Raw genomic sequence first — 19,008 nt, 5'->3', positions numbered from 1 at the left:
AAAACCAGACCACCTATCCTTTGTCCAATGACCATTGGTTCCTTTAGACATGGGCAAGAGAACCCAGTCCCACATCCCACCTTCCCGCCCAATGCAAAAGTAAAGCATTAACCCTTCCCTGCCTTCTGGCTGGAACTTCCCTGCTGCTAGCCCAGTCTGAATGATGGCCCCACAAGGTTTTTCATGCTGCAAAAAGAGCAAGCAAACACACCCAGACACAGACATGTTTGAGTCTGCATGCATGGGGACCAAGTGCTGAGTCAGGGGGCCCTTGACTCGAGTGTTTTGCCGAATCTTCCACATGCATGACTTGAGTGTACATGAGTCAGCAAAAAATGCTGATTTTTGTGACTTGGACTCAAGTCACCTGACTCAAGTTCCCATCCCTGGTTATAGGTGTCCTTCTGAAACTGGCACTATGTGACATTCCACAGCAGAGCTACAGCTATAATTTGTTTGACAAGCATATTGTTCTTATATAATACTGGGATCCATAGCCATGTTACATTTCATAAGTCCCATAGACAGAGCAATTTATTTGGATAGTATTGATGTTGCCAGTATACCCATGGGCTGTTCATACTTATTAGGAGGAGGCAGATCAGCAAACACCACCAATTAATTAGCAGTAACTGCCATGGAAGTGCTTCACAGGACAAACAGAACTGAGTTACCTTGAAGGCTATTTATTGTGGCACACACTTCCACGGACAAGAGCCCACTTCATCAGATAACATGAAGTCTTATCCTCAGCTTCCACAAGGAAGTGGCCCAGTTCTGCTACCCACTGGTTGTGCACATGAAGTCACTTGCATACATAGACTGGAAGAAAAAGACCACAAGATGAATGTAGAAAATCACAGCTGGGAGTTAAGGGGGCACAGGGTGGATATGGAAGCGGCAGCCCAGGCAGAAAATTTGAACAGAGCACTGATACGCTCCAGTGGACAGTGCAGATATCATATGCGTTTATGATTTAGCCTTTGGCAAGTCACTATTTTCAGCTGTGGCTCCATAGCCATAAGAGCTGGGAAGAGCAGACGCCTACCTCCCATTGAAGATGAAAGAATGAGATAGCTGTACAACTCCCTATACGCCCAGTGAACTCTAAGCTGGATGTTGCAAGTTATCTGGAGGGCAATGCAGTCCACGAAAGAGCGTGCAGCTTATTAGACTGAAGTTGTTTCCGCAAGTCTCAGTTTACTAATCTACTAAATGAAAAACAATTCTAATTTACTCAACTGACTAGAGACTGCAAAGAGCACACTGCCAGAGGAGCACAAGAGAACTGCCCACCATTAATAAAATTATTCTCCAAGGTGGCCGAAGTTATATGAAACCAAGACTAGACCACAAGACAGAATGCTCAAACCAACGTATTTCTTCATTTCTTCTGCATTATTAAAAAGTATCCTTTATCAGAGCAAGAAATGAGATAACATGTCCACTGATGCAGCCTCTGACCTTGGGTCTGCTTTGTTTCCAACTGGAGCTTTACACCCACAGTATTCTATTCTCGGGAAGGAAGATGGAAGAGTAAGCTTACACTGAATTGCAGCTTACTGCCTTTGACTATTCCTTGGGGTAGGCTGAGTGGTGTCACATCTGGAAGGGATTGGTCCACGGAGGCCAGCAGGTTTTAACAATAATTAATTCTGTATAATCAGCCAGCCCAGCAGCTGGTACAGAGACATAGCACAGCCTTGGCAGACAGTGTGCAAAGAACCTCTAGCATGGCAATCTCCCAGAGCAACAGAACAAAGGGAACTTCCAAAACACCCAAACCCTAGCCTGCTCTTTTACAGGAAGATGGAAGGAAGGGGCCCTTTGCCAGGCAGACACAGAAGCATTCAGAATATGGGCCCAGAAGGCATTTTCAACAATCACTCCAACAAGGGTGTATTCATTTATTGGGATTATATGCCAATATAAAACTCCCAAGGTGGAGCACACGTTAAAAACAAACCACTACATCAATTACAATAAAGCTAAGTAGTGAAGGGGGGCGGCGGGAGTCGCATCAAACAGCAAGACACATCAAAAAATCCACTACAAAAATAAAAGCATTACTAAACTCAGCTATAAAAATATACTGGGAAGCCTGAGAGCAAACACTTTCTCCATCAAGCACCTAAGAGATTATGCTGGTGCCAGGCAAGTTTCCATGGGGTAGCCATCCCACATACGAGGTATTACAACCCAGAAAGCCCCCTCCCCATTCATGCGTTACCCACTTCAGATGGAGGGGGGACTAAGAGAAAGCCTCCTATGAGGAATGTAACATTCAGAAAGGCTCATGTGGTGCCCTGATCCCAAGGCATTTTTGGGCTTTAAGAGGGTAGCCACCAAGACTTTGACTGTGCTCAGAAGCAAACTGGAGCCTGTATAGTTGTTTAAGTGCTGTTGACATACTACCCAAAGCCAGTTCCAATTAGTAACCCAGCATCTGTATTTGACACAGCTAATGGACGCCACTGAAAAATCTTCAAAGGCAGTCCCACACACAGTGCATTGCTTAATACAAGAGTTCTGTGCACAGTATATGGTTACATAAACCGAGCATGCTTCTAGGCATAAGCCCCAAGCTATGTTAAGAAGTACGGTGGTCTGCCTCTAGGGTCCAGTTCACACATAGCTCATGTACGATGGAGACACACATCAATTTTGTCACTTTAAGCGAGAGGGGCAAAACTTCACAGTTCTGCTCCAGTAGCATTTCAGACACCAATTACATCTGATGGTCATTTGCCAAAAGATTCCAAAAACCCAATTATTTTAAGCTACAGATTTCTTGTGGAGTCGCATTTTGTTTCTTGATTACAGCTGTGTTTTGACTTTAATACAGATGTCAGAGCAGAAGTAATTGGGTATACAAAGATAGCTATTTTAAGGGTATTCGGTATGAAAATCAGTGTAAATATACTCACAGTGGAATGTTCTCTTACAATTTTTCCACAAGATTTAGCAACATTTATAGTTGAAGTTGGAATAAGGAACCCAGACTGTCATATAGCTATAAAATCTATAGCAGAACACACTTGGGCCCCACCCCAATACCGACTGCCCATGAATTTGTCCTCATAGGATGAAGACTGAACCGCTGCACCACCATTGGAAATCAAAAAAGAAAAAATGCACAAAACATGAACTCCAGAATAAGCACTTATAGGTCTAGCATTTATTCAGATGAAAGCCTTACTCAATACCAAATTTCATACACAGCAATATTCGGTATCATCAGTATTAAAGTAAAAAATAAAGGTGCTCCCTTACTACATACAAGGAATTACATGCTCGATTCATGTCCTTTCCTAACCAAGAGTAACATCAATGTAGAAATGTACATCTTATGTGCAGCAACCCTTAAGAGATCAATTCACACCAAGCAGGTTTTTCTTTTTTAATATATTCCACACCTTAGGCCAGTGGCTCCCAACCAATTTGACTAAAACATGTAATAATTTTTATTTTAGACAGATTTTTTTTAAACACAGCTGAAAATAAATTTGCATGAATTATGTCAAAACTTTTCCCCATAGATGATGCAAATATTCATGAAGCCAACATAAAATAGATCAGTTTGGGGCATTTTGCATTGCTTTTTTAAAACCAGGCTCATTATTTTATGTCTTCCCAAATGTGCAGCATAAAACTATGTGCCTTCCCAATGGCCAGAACCAGATGTTGGTGCCAGAGGACAAATGCATCAGATTAAAAACAGATCTCTCTGGGCCATGAACAATTAGAATATCAGCTCAAACATACCACCATTTGCAGTGTTTAAGTAAGCACCCATGAAAGCCTGCAGCACAGAAGCTAAACTAAAGATGTTCTCAAGATCACCATCTTCACTTTAATTACACCCTAAAATTCTTAAGGTAGTGCCTTGTTATCACTTACTGCATTCTAACAGCCCACTCGTACTCCAGATTGCCATTTGCAATGGCCATAAAGTGTACACTGCTGCCAAGATGCTAGCTCCGGCAGTGGTGGCAGTGCATACAATTGTGACTTACATGAATTACAAGTAGAATTTTAGGCAGTTCTTTAGAAGTGACTATGAAGGAAAACATGTCCAGTGTTTGGTACGCGTAAGTTGTTGTAATCATGACGACTTTTCTGGAAAGGCTCCATTCTCAGTATTTTTATCCCCAAAAGCATCTGCTGAGGACCCTGCAACACCATGACCCAGTTCTGATGATCCAACACACACAGCACTTCCCTCCGTCTTCACACAACAACAGGGCCTAGAACGGGGGGGGGGGGTAAAGGGGGTAATTTGTATCTGGGCCCAGGGTCAAAAAGGGGGCCAAAGGAGAAGGCTCAGAAATTTTTTGGGATCTTACATTTGCTCACACAGGATGCTGTTGATACTACCACGAGCGTGTGGCTGCAGCTACTGGCAAGCCATATATGCTGGGCCCATGGAATGCATACATGACATTCCTTAACATAGTGTCAAATCTGGGACAAATCAAATTCCCAAAATCTGGGAATTGATCTGGGACAAATCAAATTTGACATCATAGTGTCAAATCAAATTCTTACCATGAAGGAGTGTACAGGAGCTCAGGGACATAGCTGCAAGGCTACAGCTGCTGCAGAAGAATGTTTTGGTACACACAGGACACTTTCAATTCTAGTCTGAGCCTAAATATGATGATGCTAATTTTCTGCATGATTTTCTACATTTAAAAGATTTTAGAGAGACTTTGGAGCATGTATGGGTTTCCATATTACTGTACCTAGCTGCTGATGACACATGAGTGATTAGACCTGGGCTCCAAAGACTTTCCCAGTTGTCTCCACCCTCCCCCCATTCTGTTTTGCCCTTCCCTGCCCCCATTCTGCTCATCCATGACCATCCTCCTCCACTCTGTTTCACCCCTTCCCTTGTACAAAGGGGCCCAAAAGAAACTTAATACTCCCGTGATAAAATTCCTCTCAGACACCCTGCACAACAAGTAGAATCAAAACTTCTTAGTTTGCTAAACCACCCTTTCCCAAAAACAGAAACTGTGCTTAAGCTCTCCCCACAAACCTAGATCATGAAATCTTAGAGAGACCTTAAGTCACAGTTTCCCATTTGTTTGTTGCAGTTTAACAAACCAGGATGCTTGGAATTCAACCAGGCATGGGCACAGTTTATTTCCAAGCCAAGGTTTGTTGGCTACCTAAACCAGGCCTATCAGAGGATATCCTGTTGGCCAAGAGAAAAAAGTCAATTCTTTTGAAACAGATGAAGTGAGTTTTTAAAACCTCTGACAAAATACATTTTTGAAAAACTGAAAACTAAATACCATGGCCCTTATCCAAGAGCTATGACTAGTGGGGAATTGGGGCTAAGCAGATCAGCCACCCAACTTCTAAGTTCATCTAACAGCACAGAAATAATATCTGCAAAATTCAGCATATGCCCCACTACCTATCTTTGAAGGACTTGAGGGGACAGGGACACCAGAAAAAAGATGCTCAAACATTTACAGGGGGTGCCTCTGTATCCACGAGGGATTCATTTCTGGACCCCACCCACTACCCCAGTTTACCAAAAACTGGGGTCTTCTGGTCCACAAGAGCTCCAAATGCAACCAGAGCCTTGCTTTGGCCATGTTCGTAGCCATTCTGAGGTCCAGAAAGGCCGCACACAGCCTCTTCAGGCCTCAGAAGAGCCTCCAGAGGCTAATGGAGCACAGCTCTGGTCGCCTTCAGAGGTTTCTGGTTGGGCCAAATTGGCTCAATGTGCGTTTGAGTTCCTGCTTCGTAGGGATCTGTGCAACATGACAGACCATACCTTCTCTTTAAGTTGTAAAACACTGAACATTCCTTGAACAATAGCCAATAATTAGAAAATTACTTGGGACCTAGAAAATTTGCGTTTGAGCTACCAACTTACTAGCTGGTCTTGGACCTTTTCAGCATCTCTGCTCCATTTGCAAGTGGGAACAAGCTACTTCACAAAACTGAAGCAATAACTGCAAGAGACTTTCAAAATATATCTTGCACACCGCAGTGTATCATTAAGATTTAAATTGAAATGAGTGCAAGTGTGATGTGTAGCAAAGCAAGAAGGGTGTCAAAATGAACTCTTCTCTATAAGAAACATCTATTTCAAGCAGCTGCATATTCATTTATTAAATCTCGTTCAGATTCTTTTTAAAGACACAGAGAGACTTTTCTCTAGCTTGAGACAATAGAAGCAAGTATATCTCAGAGCGGCTGGATATATCCCAAGAAGTAGCCCACCCACCTTCAATGTCTGTATTACATGGGAGGTTTTTTATTTGCAAACTAGTGTAACAAATTGCCATTATGTTCTTGATCTTTACCAGCAACAATGAAGGCTGAAAAATTATTTGTAAATGGGAAATACAGTTCTGAAAACATAACAGCCTGAAGAGGGGGTTGGGCCCTTCTGTTCCTTCTTTCCAGATTTGCAACTTAAAAAACAAACCAAAAATCCTGAAATCAATGCCAGGAAATTAATAAAAACAGAGGAAGGCGAAATACTAGACTTCATCCTTGCTGTTAAAACACGGTCCCGTCCCAACCTGACAGAACTCTCTAGGCTTCTTAGAGTTATACCAGGGGTAAAATTGGCCCTCAGTGCCAATGCTAAAGCCAACTGGCCTGTTCCAATCCTGCCAACATTCCTAATGAGGGAGGCGATCAAAAAGAGAGGCAAACTAAAGAAGCCAGCCTGCCTTTTGTCCTAGACAAAGAGATAAAGAAATCAATATTTGCCAGTCTCCAAAGAAGTGGGAGGAATTCTATTCAAGATTCAAAAGGCTGTAAATTTAACGTACAAAAAAGGGAGGGGCCAAGCAGTGAGATATCCTTTTAAGCCACGATCTTACAGACCATAATGCATTAATTCCAGCTCTTCCATCACATGTATTTATGCCATCTCTTTCCATGTGCGTCTTCGACACTTGATGTTCTGGATCCAAATCATATCTAAAGTTTATTCATTTTTTCAGAATACTGTCCTCCCCTTCTTCAAAAATCTGGAACGTTTTGTGATAAAGACATCACAGGCACAGACTCAAGCAAAATCAGCAAGTATTGTATTTGCATTTGTTGGACAACTGTGTTAATCCCGTGGTCTACAGCACCATCAAACAAACAGCAACTCATTTTCTTTTTTGCAATGTTTTATTTATTGAAATATTCCTGATGCAAGGTGCCAGTTAAAACACATCTTTTTACAAAATGAAAATAGTTAATCTGATAAATAGGTAGAGAACAATCTGACGGAGCATCCATTCAATACTCCACTAAATTTACATTTTTCTCCTTCCAGTCAGACTTTGACTATACACAACCAGTACAAAGATGAGAGCAGCACAGAAAATGTACCAACTCTATAATCCCAACATGTTTCAGGCCACCCCAGTGCTTGTTCAGAGGCACATCCTGTAGGTACATCTGATATAATATTCCCTGAAGTCCAAACACCACCTTGGGATTGTAGCCATTTCTGAGAGGCTTGTGTGCATTCTAATGTGTGCTGTACATCAGCATTTGCCAGCATCCTCTTGTGACTTTTTTTTAAAAACCATAGTCAATGGCACATTAATGAGTATGGAGGAAGTAATAATACCACCCATGTCCTGTAGCTAAAAATGCCTATGCTAAATGAGTAGAATATTTTGTGTGGGTCTTCCAAAGGCTTAGAACAATTATTTTATGCATTCGTAAGTGGAGGTAATTATTGCATTCATGTATTACCATTGCTAGGATGCAGGGCCTAGGAGAAGGGGGGTAAAGGGGGTAATTTGTACCTGGGCCCAGGGTCAAAAAGGGGGCCCAGGAGCCAAAGGAGGGGGCCCAGAAAGTTCCTGGGATCTGACATTTTCCTATCTCACCTGAACTCGCTACCTACGCATGATGCTGGGGCACAACCATGTGCATGCAGTATTAACTGCTACTGTAAGCCATGCACACTGGGCCCAGGAATGCATCCATGACCCTCCTTAACACAGTGTCAAATCTGGGAGGAAACTGGCCTGCCACAGTAGCTCTGTGGCTTGTGGATCCCATAATCATGAAAGAGTGTATAGAAGCTCAGGGACCCAGCTGCAGGGCTACAAGTTCATTTTGGTCCATTCTAGGGTGAGCCTAAATACGATGATGCTAATTTTCTGCAATGGATTTTCTATATTTCAAAGATTTTAGAGAGACTTAGGAGTGTGTTTGGTTTTCCATATTACTTTATCCAGCTGCCAATGCCACATGGTTGGGTAGACCTGGGCTCTGCATCAAGAAGCCTAGCAGACCTGGGCTCCAAAGACTATTGTGGCTGTCAACCCTCAGCCTCCCCTGTTTCCCCCTCCTGCTCCCATTGCCCCTTTCCCCCTTTGGGAAGGGGCCCAGAAGAAACTTTGTACTCCCTGATAAAATTCCTCTCATAGGCCCTGCTAGGATATGACAATGGCAGAAAACAGAGCCCCTCTCTTGTTGCAAATACTTATGGATAGTACAGTTCTCCAGCACTTGTGACACTTAGTTGTTTTCATTCCATGATGAATTAGCAGTGCTAGTAACAATGACCAAGCACCAAGGAGATTAACTTCCACTGTATATTAACAACCAGTGGAAAGGTACTAGGAACAAACACAGGAAAGCTATTGCCTCTATGTTCCATTTGTAAGCACTGAAGTTATCTGGTTAGTCACTGCTGGACACAGAATTTGGGATTAGATAGACCTCGGTCTAATAATTCGCCAGGGCTCATTTTACCAGTCTGTCAGACATCAGATGAACCACACCATGCCTTAAGCCAGAAGGGCAATGCAACTGTCTGACAGGAGTGCCCCCAAGCTCTAATCATCTCTATTATCACCCAAACTGTCAAGGTCCATTTACACCAAGAACACATTCAACTCTCTCTCTCTCTCTCTCTCTCTCTCTCTCACACACACACACACACACACACACACACACACACACACTCTAATTCAACAGAACCAGGAGGAAGGTATCCTCTGGGAACACTTTCCTTATGAACCTACAAGTACATTAAGATCTGCTAATGAGGTCCTGCTCCAGATACCATCTGGCTGACAAGATAAGCCTGTTAATTGCAAAAAGTGCATACAGAGAAATAGGTCTAGAAGACTATTGCAGGCAGGTCAGGCCCCACAGCACAGGAAGAACATACATTCACACCTCCCCCAAACACCCAGCACATAGTCCAATCCTATCCTTTCCCCCACCATAGTATGCACAGGTGACCAGATGACATATCTGTAAGAGGACAAGGCACCCCAAAATGTAGGACATCCAAGAAAAATATTGGACATGACAAAATAAAAGCAAGAAAAAAACTTGTATATTGATTTCATGTGGTTAATTTAAACAATATATTGTTATTAAAAACTATATTACATATAATTTATTAATTACAAGAAAGCTATGTGCTGCCTGCTCACAGGAAAAAGGAGATTTAAATTCTTTTCTAGAACACAAAGCTAAAAAAAAAAAAGAGGACATGACCTGGAAAAAAAGAGGACTCCTGGTCACCCTTAGGATGCAGCCACACCACAGTGGGTTGCACTGTATACTAATGAGGGAGGGGAGAAAATAATTTTCCACTACCCCTCCGTAAGTCGTCCAATCTGCAATGGGTCTCCTGAGACCTGTGCCAACTCTTTGGCTGGCACAAGCCCAAGGAGACAAAGTCCATGCCATACCAGCTGATACCAGATTGGACAGCATCTGGCGCAAGTTGCCCATGCCAAATACTGCCTCATCGCAGACCTCTCCCCATTCTGCCCCACACCAGCAACATACCCAGTCTCTACCATCTTCCGCAGGGCCTCTGTGGCAGCAGGCCAGAAGCACATGGGTCCATGTGCTTCCAGAAGGCCATTTTTGATGGCCATAAAGTGCATCCCACCACCAGAACAATAGTTCTGGTGGCAGATAGGTTTGGGCCAACAGTCACTAAACCAATATTCCTCAACCAGGGTTTCACAGTGTGCACCCAGGGGTTCCATGGCTCCCACTCCATCCTACCCCCTTGCCTACTGAAGCTGGCCCTGGGGTGGAAGAGAGGAATTGGGAGACTAATTAATGGGCAGTTTAGCCCTCCACTCTGGTCTCTATGCTACAACCCCCTGCAGTTTACTTTTCCCTTCCCATGCCTACCACCTTTTCAAGATGCACAAAGTGAGGGAAAGAGAAGGGGCCAACCAGACAGGGGAGCAGTGGTTGTAGCCATTACCCACAGTAAGATAGGCCAGCTGCCATCTGAAGTAAAATGCTCAAATGCAAACAGAGCATGGCAATGGGGACATGGAGTTCCTCAAGATTTTGCAATATGTTACAAGAGTTTCTCAGCCAAGAAAAAGAACTGAAACACACTGCACTTACCAATTTAACCTGGGCAAAGATTTCTTTTCAAACCAAGATACAGCAATTAGTCAAACACTGACCAAGAGCAAAACTTATCCCAGTTTCCCAAGTAACCATTATTTGATGCAAACCCATGCAATCCATCATCTTGTGTCTGCTTGTGGCAGTTCCAGATTCCTCACTGGAAGCCAAAGATATTTGGGGGGTGGGGTGGATCTTTCCTGAACAAATAGACCACGTGTGGTCCTGAGCACATTACTGGGCAGCAAGACCCAATGAACTCAATGGAATTTATTTCTGAGTAAACAAGCTTGCACACGGCTTCAGAACAGAATTCACAAAATATTATTCAGAAACATAGATCCAACAGTGCACTGATTCCAGTGAAGCTCTTTGCTCTCATAATATTTCCATATTGATTTCAGAATTTTTACACCTCTTACAAATATAAACTTTTATAGCTTGTTTGAAAGCAGTTTGTCTGAATGTATCATTTTAGATGCCCTGAGCTGTGTTGGGCACTGTATCTCTTAGAGTTGAACAGTTAACCCCACACAGCCCATTCATTTCTACAACGCAAATATAAAACTATGCATTCCCCAACTTGAGCGCTTTTGTGTACAAATAGTTCTTGGTCAAGGGCACTGAATGTTTTATCGTAAAGTTCACAGCCTGAGAAAATAAGAGGTTTGAAATTTATAATCAGGCCTACACTTCAAAGAAGTGACACTCTCTGCTTGCAATTGGCTAAGGCCTGGTGTGACCTGGTTACACAGGTTAGGGCTGTGACAGTGAGTGCTATCCACACTGCCTGTGCCCTCAGGCTGGTTCAGATATCATGGCTTGGTGATCAGAGGAGCACAGAACAGATTCACAGGCTTCTTCCCTAGCCAAGTTCCCACCCCCACTTTCAGTTAGACATTAAGAGCCCAATCCTATCCAACTTGCCTGTACAAATCCTATCCAGCTTCCCAGTGCCAATACAGCTGCAATTGCAATTGGCAGGTCAAGGAACAAATGTTCCCTTGCCTTGAGGAGGCTTTGGTGACTGCATGCCACCTCAAAATGCAGCACACACCTCGTTGGCACAGCTGCAACAGTACTGAAAAGTTGGACAGGACTGGGCCCTAAATATGTTTCAATGGCACATCTGAACTTGCATAAGCATAGTTAGCCAAATATTAGATTAGAAGCTCTTGTCAATCTCCAGTTTAGCAGCTACCTATGGCTAACAGTAACTATGGCTACGCTGCTTCAGATATAACACTAAACTTTAAATCATTCTAACAAGGGAAGGAGGAAGTGATAAAAGAAGCATTCACATCCATAGAACACTCCCAGTTACCAAATCAGGATGTGACAACTGTCACAGTATGACAACTGAACCAGACTGGTGTGGATTGCGTTAGGGTATCCAGATTCAGTATAAAGTAACTGAAGAAAATTTCAGAAAGTGATCCTGTCATAGTGCTATAGTAGAAGCACTATGAAGAAAAATCCTTCCTTTTCAGCAACAGTATTTTCTTGAATTAATGTCTGATAATTAGGGCCAAAGTAAACATGATATTTGCCCTTACATGCTTTTTTTTGGGGGGGGGGGGTTGCATGAATAGCACCTGCAGGGGCCCTTAGCCCAGATCTGGGGGAGCATCTGCAGTAGTGTTTCCACCATCAGGACCTTCCTCCATGAAGGAAAGGAGAATTCTGCTTGCAAAAGGAGTCTTTCCCAACAGGTAACTAACTCTTCCTTACCATGATTCTGATCACTCCATCTCAGCAACTATTTTTACACAAACACACACACACACACACACACACACACACACACACACAAACTAAAGCTATGTCTAGTTTGAGCCTCTGTTGATGCCTCAATGGTCTAGCACCCTGGGCTACTAGCACCCTGGGCAGAGTTAACCATTATGCTAATTAAGCTATAGAATACAATCCTAGCCAAACCAGTAGCCCTGCTTTTGAGGAATTATCTGAGAACATCACTGGATGCCTTGAGGAATTATCCAACCAAAATAGGAGATGTTCACTTCTTCCAACCCACAACTGCTGTAAAGGAAAATAACTGTGCAGGTTTGTGTCTTATGAAATTCTACCTCCCTTCAAGAAAAACAAAATTCCTGGCAAAACTGCAGGAGATGAACTGGTATCTAGAAGCAGGAAAATTCTGTGGTGTCTCTCCTAGTTAATTTTGCAGGAATATGATATGTTTTCATGTTCACCAAAGACATTTTGCTCCTGAAGTCACCCAGTTATCCTTCACTGCACTGTGTATCCACATATTCTACAATACACTCTCACACACAGAGAAACACTGTAGTATCCCAACTACAAAACTTTGTACTACTACCACCACCACCACCACAGGTCAGAAAAGGATAAATATAGCAGAAGGAGCAAAATGTCCCGAAGGCTACTGAAAGGACTCTCTTAAAGCTAACATTCCTTTGACGTAAAACAAGTACTGGAAGAGCCAAGAAATAGGGGCACAAGAACAGCAAAGGTCTGTTCAAAAGCCCGTTTACAAGAAGCACAGCAAGTACTGTCAACTCCCCAATACTTTCTTTCCCTTCCTCCACAGAACAAAATCCATCATTTCCTCATTATGCCATTTAAAATACACCTTATCCTTTTGAAACTGAGAAACATTTATGATGTTACTCCCACAAGGCCTAATTGGTTTTATAAGCCGATTATGTTCATACAGGCTGTTATTTATTTCTATAAGCACAGACAAATGAAATAAGTGACCCAACATTATTTCTGAAGAAGCTAAAATTTAGGATGCAGTTCCATTAGTGGCTTGTTTCTAAGTAGTGATGCACAAACAGCATGAACTTTAAACCAGCCTGGGGTAATTAATATCTTCTCCCTAGGAATTTGCTGTTTATTAATGTGGTATCAATTAACCTTTAGCAACCAGCTGAATCAAGAAAACAAGTTTGTTCCAGTTGCTTTCTCAATACGAGAAAGCTTTTTTGCCTCCATGTATAATTACGTGAAATATTTATATCCCATCTCTCTACCTGACAACATGCCCTCTGAAGCTGCTAGTTATAAATATCAGTCAGATGCTACAGACACATAATGAAATGATGCAGCTAGAAGGAGAAAGGGCACCATTCCAAAAAATAGTTTTCGGGGAGACGAGAACCAGAAAAGGGTAACAGGTAGGGAAAAGGAAGAAAGATTCAAGGGGTAGATTCAAAGATACAGTATATATTGCAAGAAGAAAAAGATGTATTTTAAAAGCATGTGTTTTATTCATTGTTTATACCTAATCATAACAAGGTTATCTGGGATAATCTCTCTTTTTGTCAAAGGATCTATGCCTTTGGCATCCATACCTAGGCCAGAATTCAAAGGCCTGCTTAGGTTCATGGAAGGGGCCTCCACAAGCCCAGTGACATGCCTGACTTTTTCAAAGTAAAAAAAACTGTACACACACATACACTTTGGGTGGTGCAAGGGGGCAGGTGTACTAGGTGACAGCTGAGGTGGGATGCAGACTCACATCAAAGCTGAGACATGGTGGGGACTGGCAATGGAAGCAGCAGCAATAGGAAGGTTGGTCCTTCCACCCACTATTTGGTTCCAAAATGGAGCAATTCTGAATGCTGGGAATGTGGCAAAGCAGTGCAGAGGCAGTGCAGTGGAGTAGGGGACAATGTGGTGACTGCCCTGCACTGCCCAGGGTGCCATTAGGCCCATTATGCCACTGCACACCATGCCGTATCACAGGCTAAGGTTGAAATCTGCCTTATAGCACAGCCCTATACATACATGCTCAGAACTAAGGCTACAATCCTACACACTCTCCTGGGAGTAACCCACACTGAACACAATGGTACTTACTTCTGAGTAGACATCCACAGGATTGTGCTGCTAGATGCGCTTATTTCAGTGAAACTTACCCTTGGGTAAGGAGCAAGGATTTGATGTATAGGATTGCAGCTTCAGTTTCAAAAGCAGTTTGCCAAACAAGGAAGGACAGTATCTGAGAAAAGCCAAGTCACAACACATGAGAGCACAAAGAACTACTTCCATCTTTCTCTGGATCCCATGCACAACTCTTTCCAAATAAAGTAAAGCCACACGATGGCAGTTTTTCATTGTAGAACCAATGAACTTGCTTGAAATATAGGCACTTGGGAAGAATAAATCGCCTGGGGTATGAAACACCAAGACAGACACCTACTCCTTTCCCCTAAAACTGGTGTTCCTGAGGAAAAAGGAGCAATATGCCTAACTGCACTGGATAAAACAGACTGACCACCACAGATATGTCCTGCTTGAACTTGCTGTATACAACCTGCAAGTGCACTAACATGTTGTACACCATTTATTAACTTGGATAATTTATCAATCTAGATCAGGGGTCTCCAAACATTTTGGCCAGAGGGCCGCATGAAATATCTGGCACAGTGCTATGGGCCAGAAAAAATTTTAAATAAATAAGAGATGGAACTTAGATGAATGAATAAATGAATGAGTGGGCTCATTCACTCAGCCTCTCCAGCCCTCAGAACACCCTCCAGATGCAATCAGAGCACAGCTCTGGTCATGTTCAGTTGAGTGTTCAGTCCTCTTTCAGGGGACAAGAGGCTGGCCGCAGGCCAGATAGAGGCTCGCTGTGGGGCGCATGTGGCCCCCGGGCCAGGGTTTGGAGACCCCTGATCTAGATGAAAGGGAAATGTAAGAATACTTACATAGGATATGTGGTGTGAACTCATTTCATACTGAATTAACAGAACAAGCAGAAGCTTTATAAAGTGTAGAGATCGATGCTGTCCTGTATAAGCTATCTGGAATGTATTGCTTCAAATGGGAGGTAAGAACTTGCACAATGGATTGAATTTTATGGGGAAGAAGTTTTTTAAAAATTAAAGTTATTACAAGAAACAAAAACTGGAGTAAATACCAACATCTAGTTCTTCATGGAGAAGTATTTGAATATGCAAGATCCCACCTGCAATGTGAAATGGTATAGCCCAGACACAGGTTCACCATCTTATGTTTTGTTTTTGAGAACCAGACTTTAGCCAGAGTTTAAAACTACATTTTTCCAGCAAGAGAGAAGAAAGACGCACAAGTAACCTCTTTCCCAGTTGCCATCTTCTGGTTCCTGAGGCTGAGCACCTGTGGTTTTTGCCAACAGCCCTGAATATGTCATAAATTACAACTCAGCATTTATTCAATAGCTACTTCCCTACACAATACAGCTCTTCAGACACAAGCACTTGATGTTTCAGTTTCATCATCAAACCGAAATTTTACCACTGCTCTGCAGATTAAAAGACTTCATCATAAAAGGCGGCGTGTTCTCCTTAATCGGCATGAGATTAATGGTCATTTATAAAATGCAGCTCCTTGAATACTTGGCCTGAATCAACTATCCATCAAGCTTACATAACACCATTAACGGATAAGCATCTAGACATAGGTACATATTGACAATGCAGTGTACAGAACTTAGTGTCCAACTAGGACTGGGGAAAGACTAGCTCAAATCCTCATTCAGTCATAATGTTGTCTGAGTGAGCTCGGGCCAGTCATGAACCACTCAGCCTCACAGGGTTAATGCAAGAATAAAATGAGAATAATCATACATGCCACACTGAGCACCTTGGAGGAAGGGCAGGATAAAAGTGTAATAAATATCTATGGTTACCAATGGCTCAATTAGTAGATTTTCACTGTAGCAGTAAATGCTTGCTGGTTGCACAACAAAGACAACAATATTCTGGTCTTTCCAGCTCCAAATACACAATAAGCTCCTAAATCTGAATTGCAGCACTGACACCATTAACTGCCTCAAGTTATATAACATTGACCAAGAGAGTTACGATTGCAGCAATCATATCATAAATTGCAATAACTACGGTGTTTCCTTGTATGCAATAAAAAATACAGCTGTTTCAAAAGCTCTCTAACCCCAAGAAAAGGCTTATCTTAGAAAGAAGAATGCTTAAGTGCTAGGAATTCAACTTGCACAGAAAACAACATGTACCTCTCATAGAAGGATATGTAAAACCATTTCAAAGTCTGGAACATAAGAACAAAGGTAATTTGAGGAACTAAGCACTTAAAAAGTCACTGCCTGTCCTATTGAAAGTGCGGAAGGGGAAGTTTTTTCACAAGAAATATTCTCCCCTCTGTACAGTATTTGCATTTTATCTTCTGGAATGAATCATCACCTGGACTGGCATCTGCCGCTAAAGAGCTTAATCATTCCTGTCCCTTCAAGGAAGGGTTCATCATGACTACGCAATCCCCTATGGCTTTGAGTAAATTTAGATTGTCAAACTGGATCCTCACAACACTTCCTGTCCTCTCTGCCTAAGCCAAGGGCAGGAAGACATAGCCCAGAAGCAGCAGAGGTGGGCTGGTCTGGGGTATGTGCAATGCTCTTCCCCTCCTTCCTTAAAAGACAGCAGGCACCATGTGACCTATCTGGCGGTTCCTTGCTAGCCAATCAACAAGTTGCCGGCAGAAAAGGCATTTTCATTCATAAACTGAAAGAGGCTGGACTCTCTTACACCACACTACTGAACTTGGAATCTGGATTTCTTAATATGAGGGAAACAACAAGCTGCCTGATCTGCTGAACTTCTGGATTGGTGCAGGACCCGGTTTTGTGCTTCCCTGAGACCGTCTAGAAGCCAAACTACATATAATCCCTTTCCAACACAAAACACCCACCTAAGATATAAGCTCAAATCCACCCCCTGCTGCAAGTGGGGTAAGGCTGCAGTCCTAGCCACACTTTCCAGGGAGCAAGCCCTATTGACTATAATGGGACAGACTTCTGAGTAGACATGCACAGGGTTTTGGGCTCCAAGCTGCAATCCTATCCACACTTTCCTGGGAGTAAGCTCCACTGACTATAATGGGACTGTCTTCTGAGTAGACATGCCCAGGATTTGGGGCTCTAAATCCGTTGGGGTTTAAGAGCCCAATCCTGCGCATCCATACTCAGAAGTAAGTCTCTTTATAGTCAATGAGGCTTACTCCCAAGTAAGCGTGGCTAGGGCTGCAGCCCAGCAAGGGGCAGTCAGCGTGCTTTCCTCGACCTTCTTGCCACCCAAGCCACGGGGGCAAGAAGACAGGCGGACGCTCAAGTCCCAAGCTGGTGCCCGGGCTCTCCATACGCACCGCCAGCCCATCCCAGCCCAGCCCCCGCGAGCCAAGCCTGCCCGGAACTACTCACGGCAATCGGCCTCGTCACTGTTATCCGAGCAGTCATCGTCCTCGTCGCATCTCCAGACGGAAGGGATGCAGCGCTCGTTCCGGCATTGGAACTGGTTCTCCTCGCACTCCTTGGCCGAGCCTGCAAGAGGAGCGGAGGGGAAAGGAGGACCGGGCAGGCCGGACCCCCCTCGGTCTCAGGGGAAGGCAAAGGGTCCTTCTCCCTCCGCCACCCTCCGTCGCCCGCTCGCGTTCTAGGCCACGCTTCCCAGGCAGGCACGGCGCACAAAGACCATTTGCAAATCCTCTCCATGCGCGCACATGACTCTTGCGGCTGCCCACCCAGCCTCGCATGCAGGAAGGCGGCACATGCATCATGTCCGGGGGGCAGCAAGAAGGTGGGCAGGCAGGTGGACCGCCGCCACAAAGGGGCATCATGCCCAAGCCAAGGGGGTCTCTCGTCCCCGCAGAGCTACAAAGCCTCCCCCCCCCCATATTTCCCACTAACATGATCCACACCTCGGCATTGTTTGCAAAAAAGCACATCAGGAGAGCCAAACGGGGAGGGGGTTGTTATTGTTGCGCATCCCTGATGGCATTTAAGCACCACCACCACCCCAGGACGAGAATGAATGGACAGGTGGCCAGTGAAACCCTGTCCTGGGCCAGAGCTCCTCCGGAGAAAGTGCTGCGGGGGGGTGCATTGTGTGCTTTGGCTTCAGCATCCCCAGGAGGGGTTTGTTTGCACCCTGGGCACTGGCACCCCTGGGATGCGATCGCGTCCTCCCCCTGCCCTTCGGGGATCCCCACACAGTCGACTGTTGACACACACAACACAACACACATTGTGGCCACGGCTCCCCCGCGGAGGGCCATGCAGGGTGAGCTGGAGGCGCAGCCAAGTAGAGGCAGCAGCCAACGCGTGGCGGGCACGGGCACTTGCTCCGCAGCCCCCGCCGCCTTGCCCAGACCCACCTCTAGCGATGTGCAGCTTGATCAGGAGCAGGTGGAAGAGCAGCAGCCTGGTCAGGGCTGGCCGGGACATGGCGCTTCCTCCTGGACGGCTAGCGGCCCCCGTGCCGCGGCTTGCATGCAGCCCGGCGCTCTACCCTCGCCAGCCGAGTAGGAACTGCAGGCGGCTGCCGCGGTTGCCGCTTCCAGCGTGTCTGCATTTCAGCCCCAGCCACTGACACTCCCCACTGGGCGGGATTTCAGCAAAGCCAGGCAGACCTGGGCATGCCCGCCCTTTGGCGACGGCTAGAGGCGGGGCCGCTGGGCGGGCAGGGGCGGAGGCGTCCTCTTCTTGCGCGGGCTGCGACTCAGCCAGAGCCTCCTTGCAGGTGGAGTTCGCACAGCCCTCCTCTTTTATCTTACTCGCCGCCAGAAGGATCCCGGGGTTGGACCATAGTATTATTCCCATTCTGCAAGCAGAGAACTCAGGCTGCCATCCTT

The 19,008-nt window shown here is 44.5% G+C and overlaps 1 protein-coding gene across 1 annotated transcript in view; it reads right to left on the bottom strand.

Annotated features, from left to right (window-relative positions):
- Positions 1-18,601, bottom strand: part of LRP8 (LDL receptor related protein 8) — a 237,165-nt gene extending 218,564 nt beyond the window's left edge. The window contains exons 1-2 of the mRNA XM_066626325.1: positions 18,532-18,601; positions 17,579-17,698 (exon numbers count right to left, since the gene is read on the bottom strand). Coding sequence (XP_066482422.1) covers positions 17,579-17,698; positions 18,532-18,601 — 190 coding nt within the window. The remainder of the gene's footprint in view (positions 1-17,578; positions 17,699-18,531) is intronic.
- Between the last annotated feature and the right edge of the window lie 407 nt (positions 18,602-19,008).

The sequence above is a fragment of the Tiliqua scincoides genome, chromosome 4, assembly GCF_035046505.1.
Source record: "Tiliqua scincoides isolate rTilSci1 chromosome 4, rTilSci1.hap2, whole genome shotgun sequence".
Classification (NCBI taxonomy): Eukaryota; Metazoa; Chordata; class Lepidosauria; order Squamata; family Scincidae; genus Tiliqua; species Tiliqua scincoides.
The sequence above is the reverse complement of the archived record's forward strand: the minus strand, read 5'-3'. Positions and strand labels throughout refer to the sequence as shown.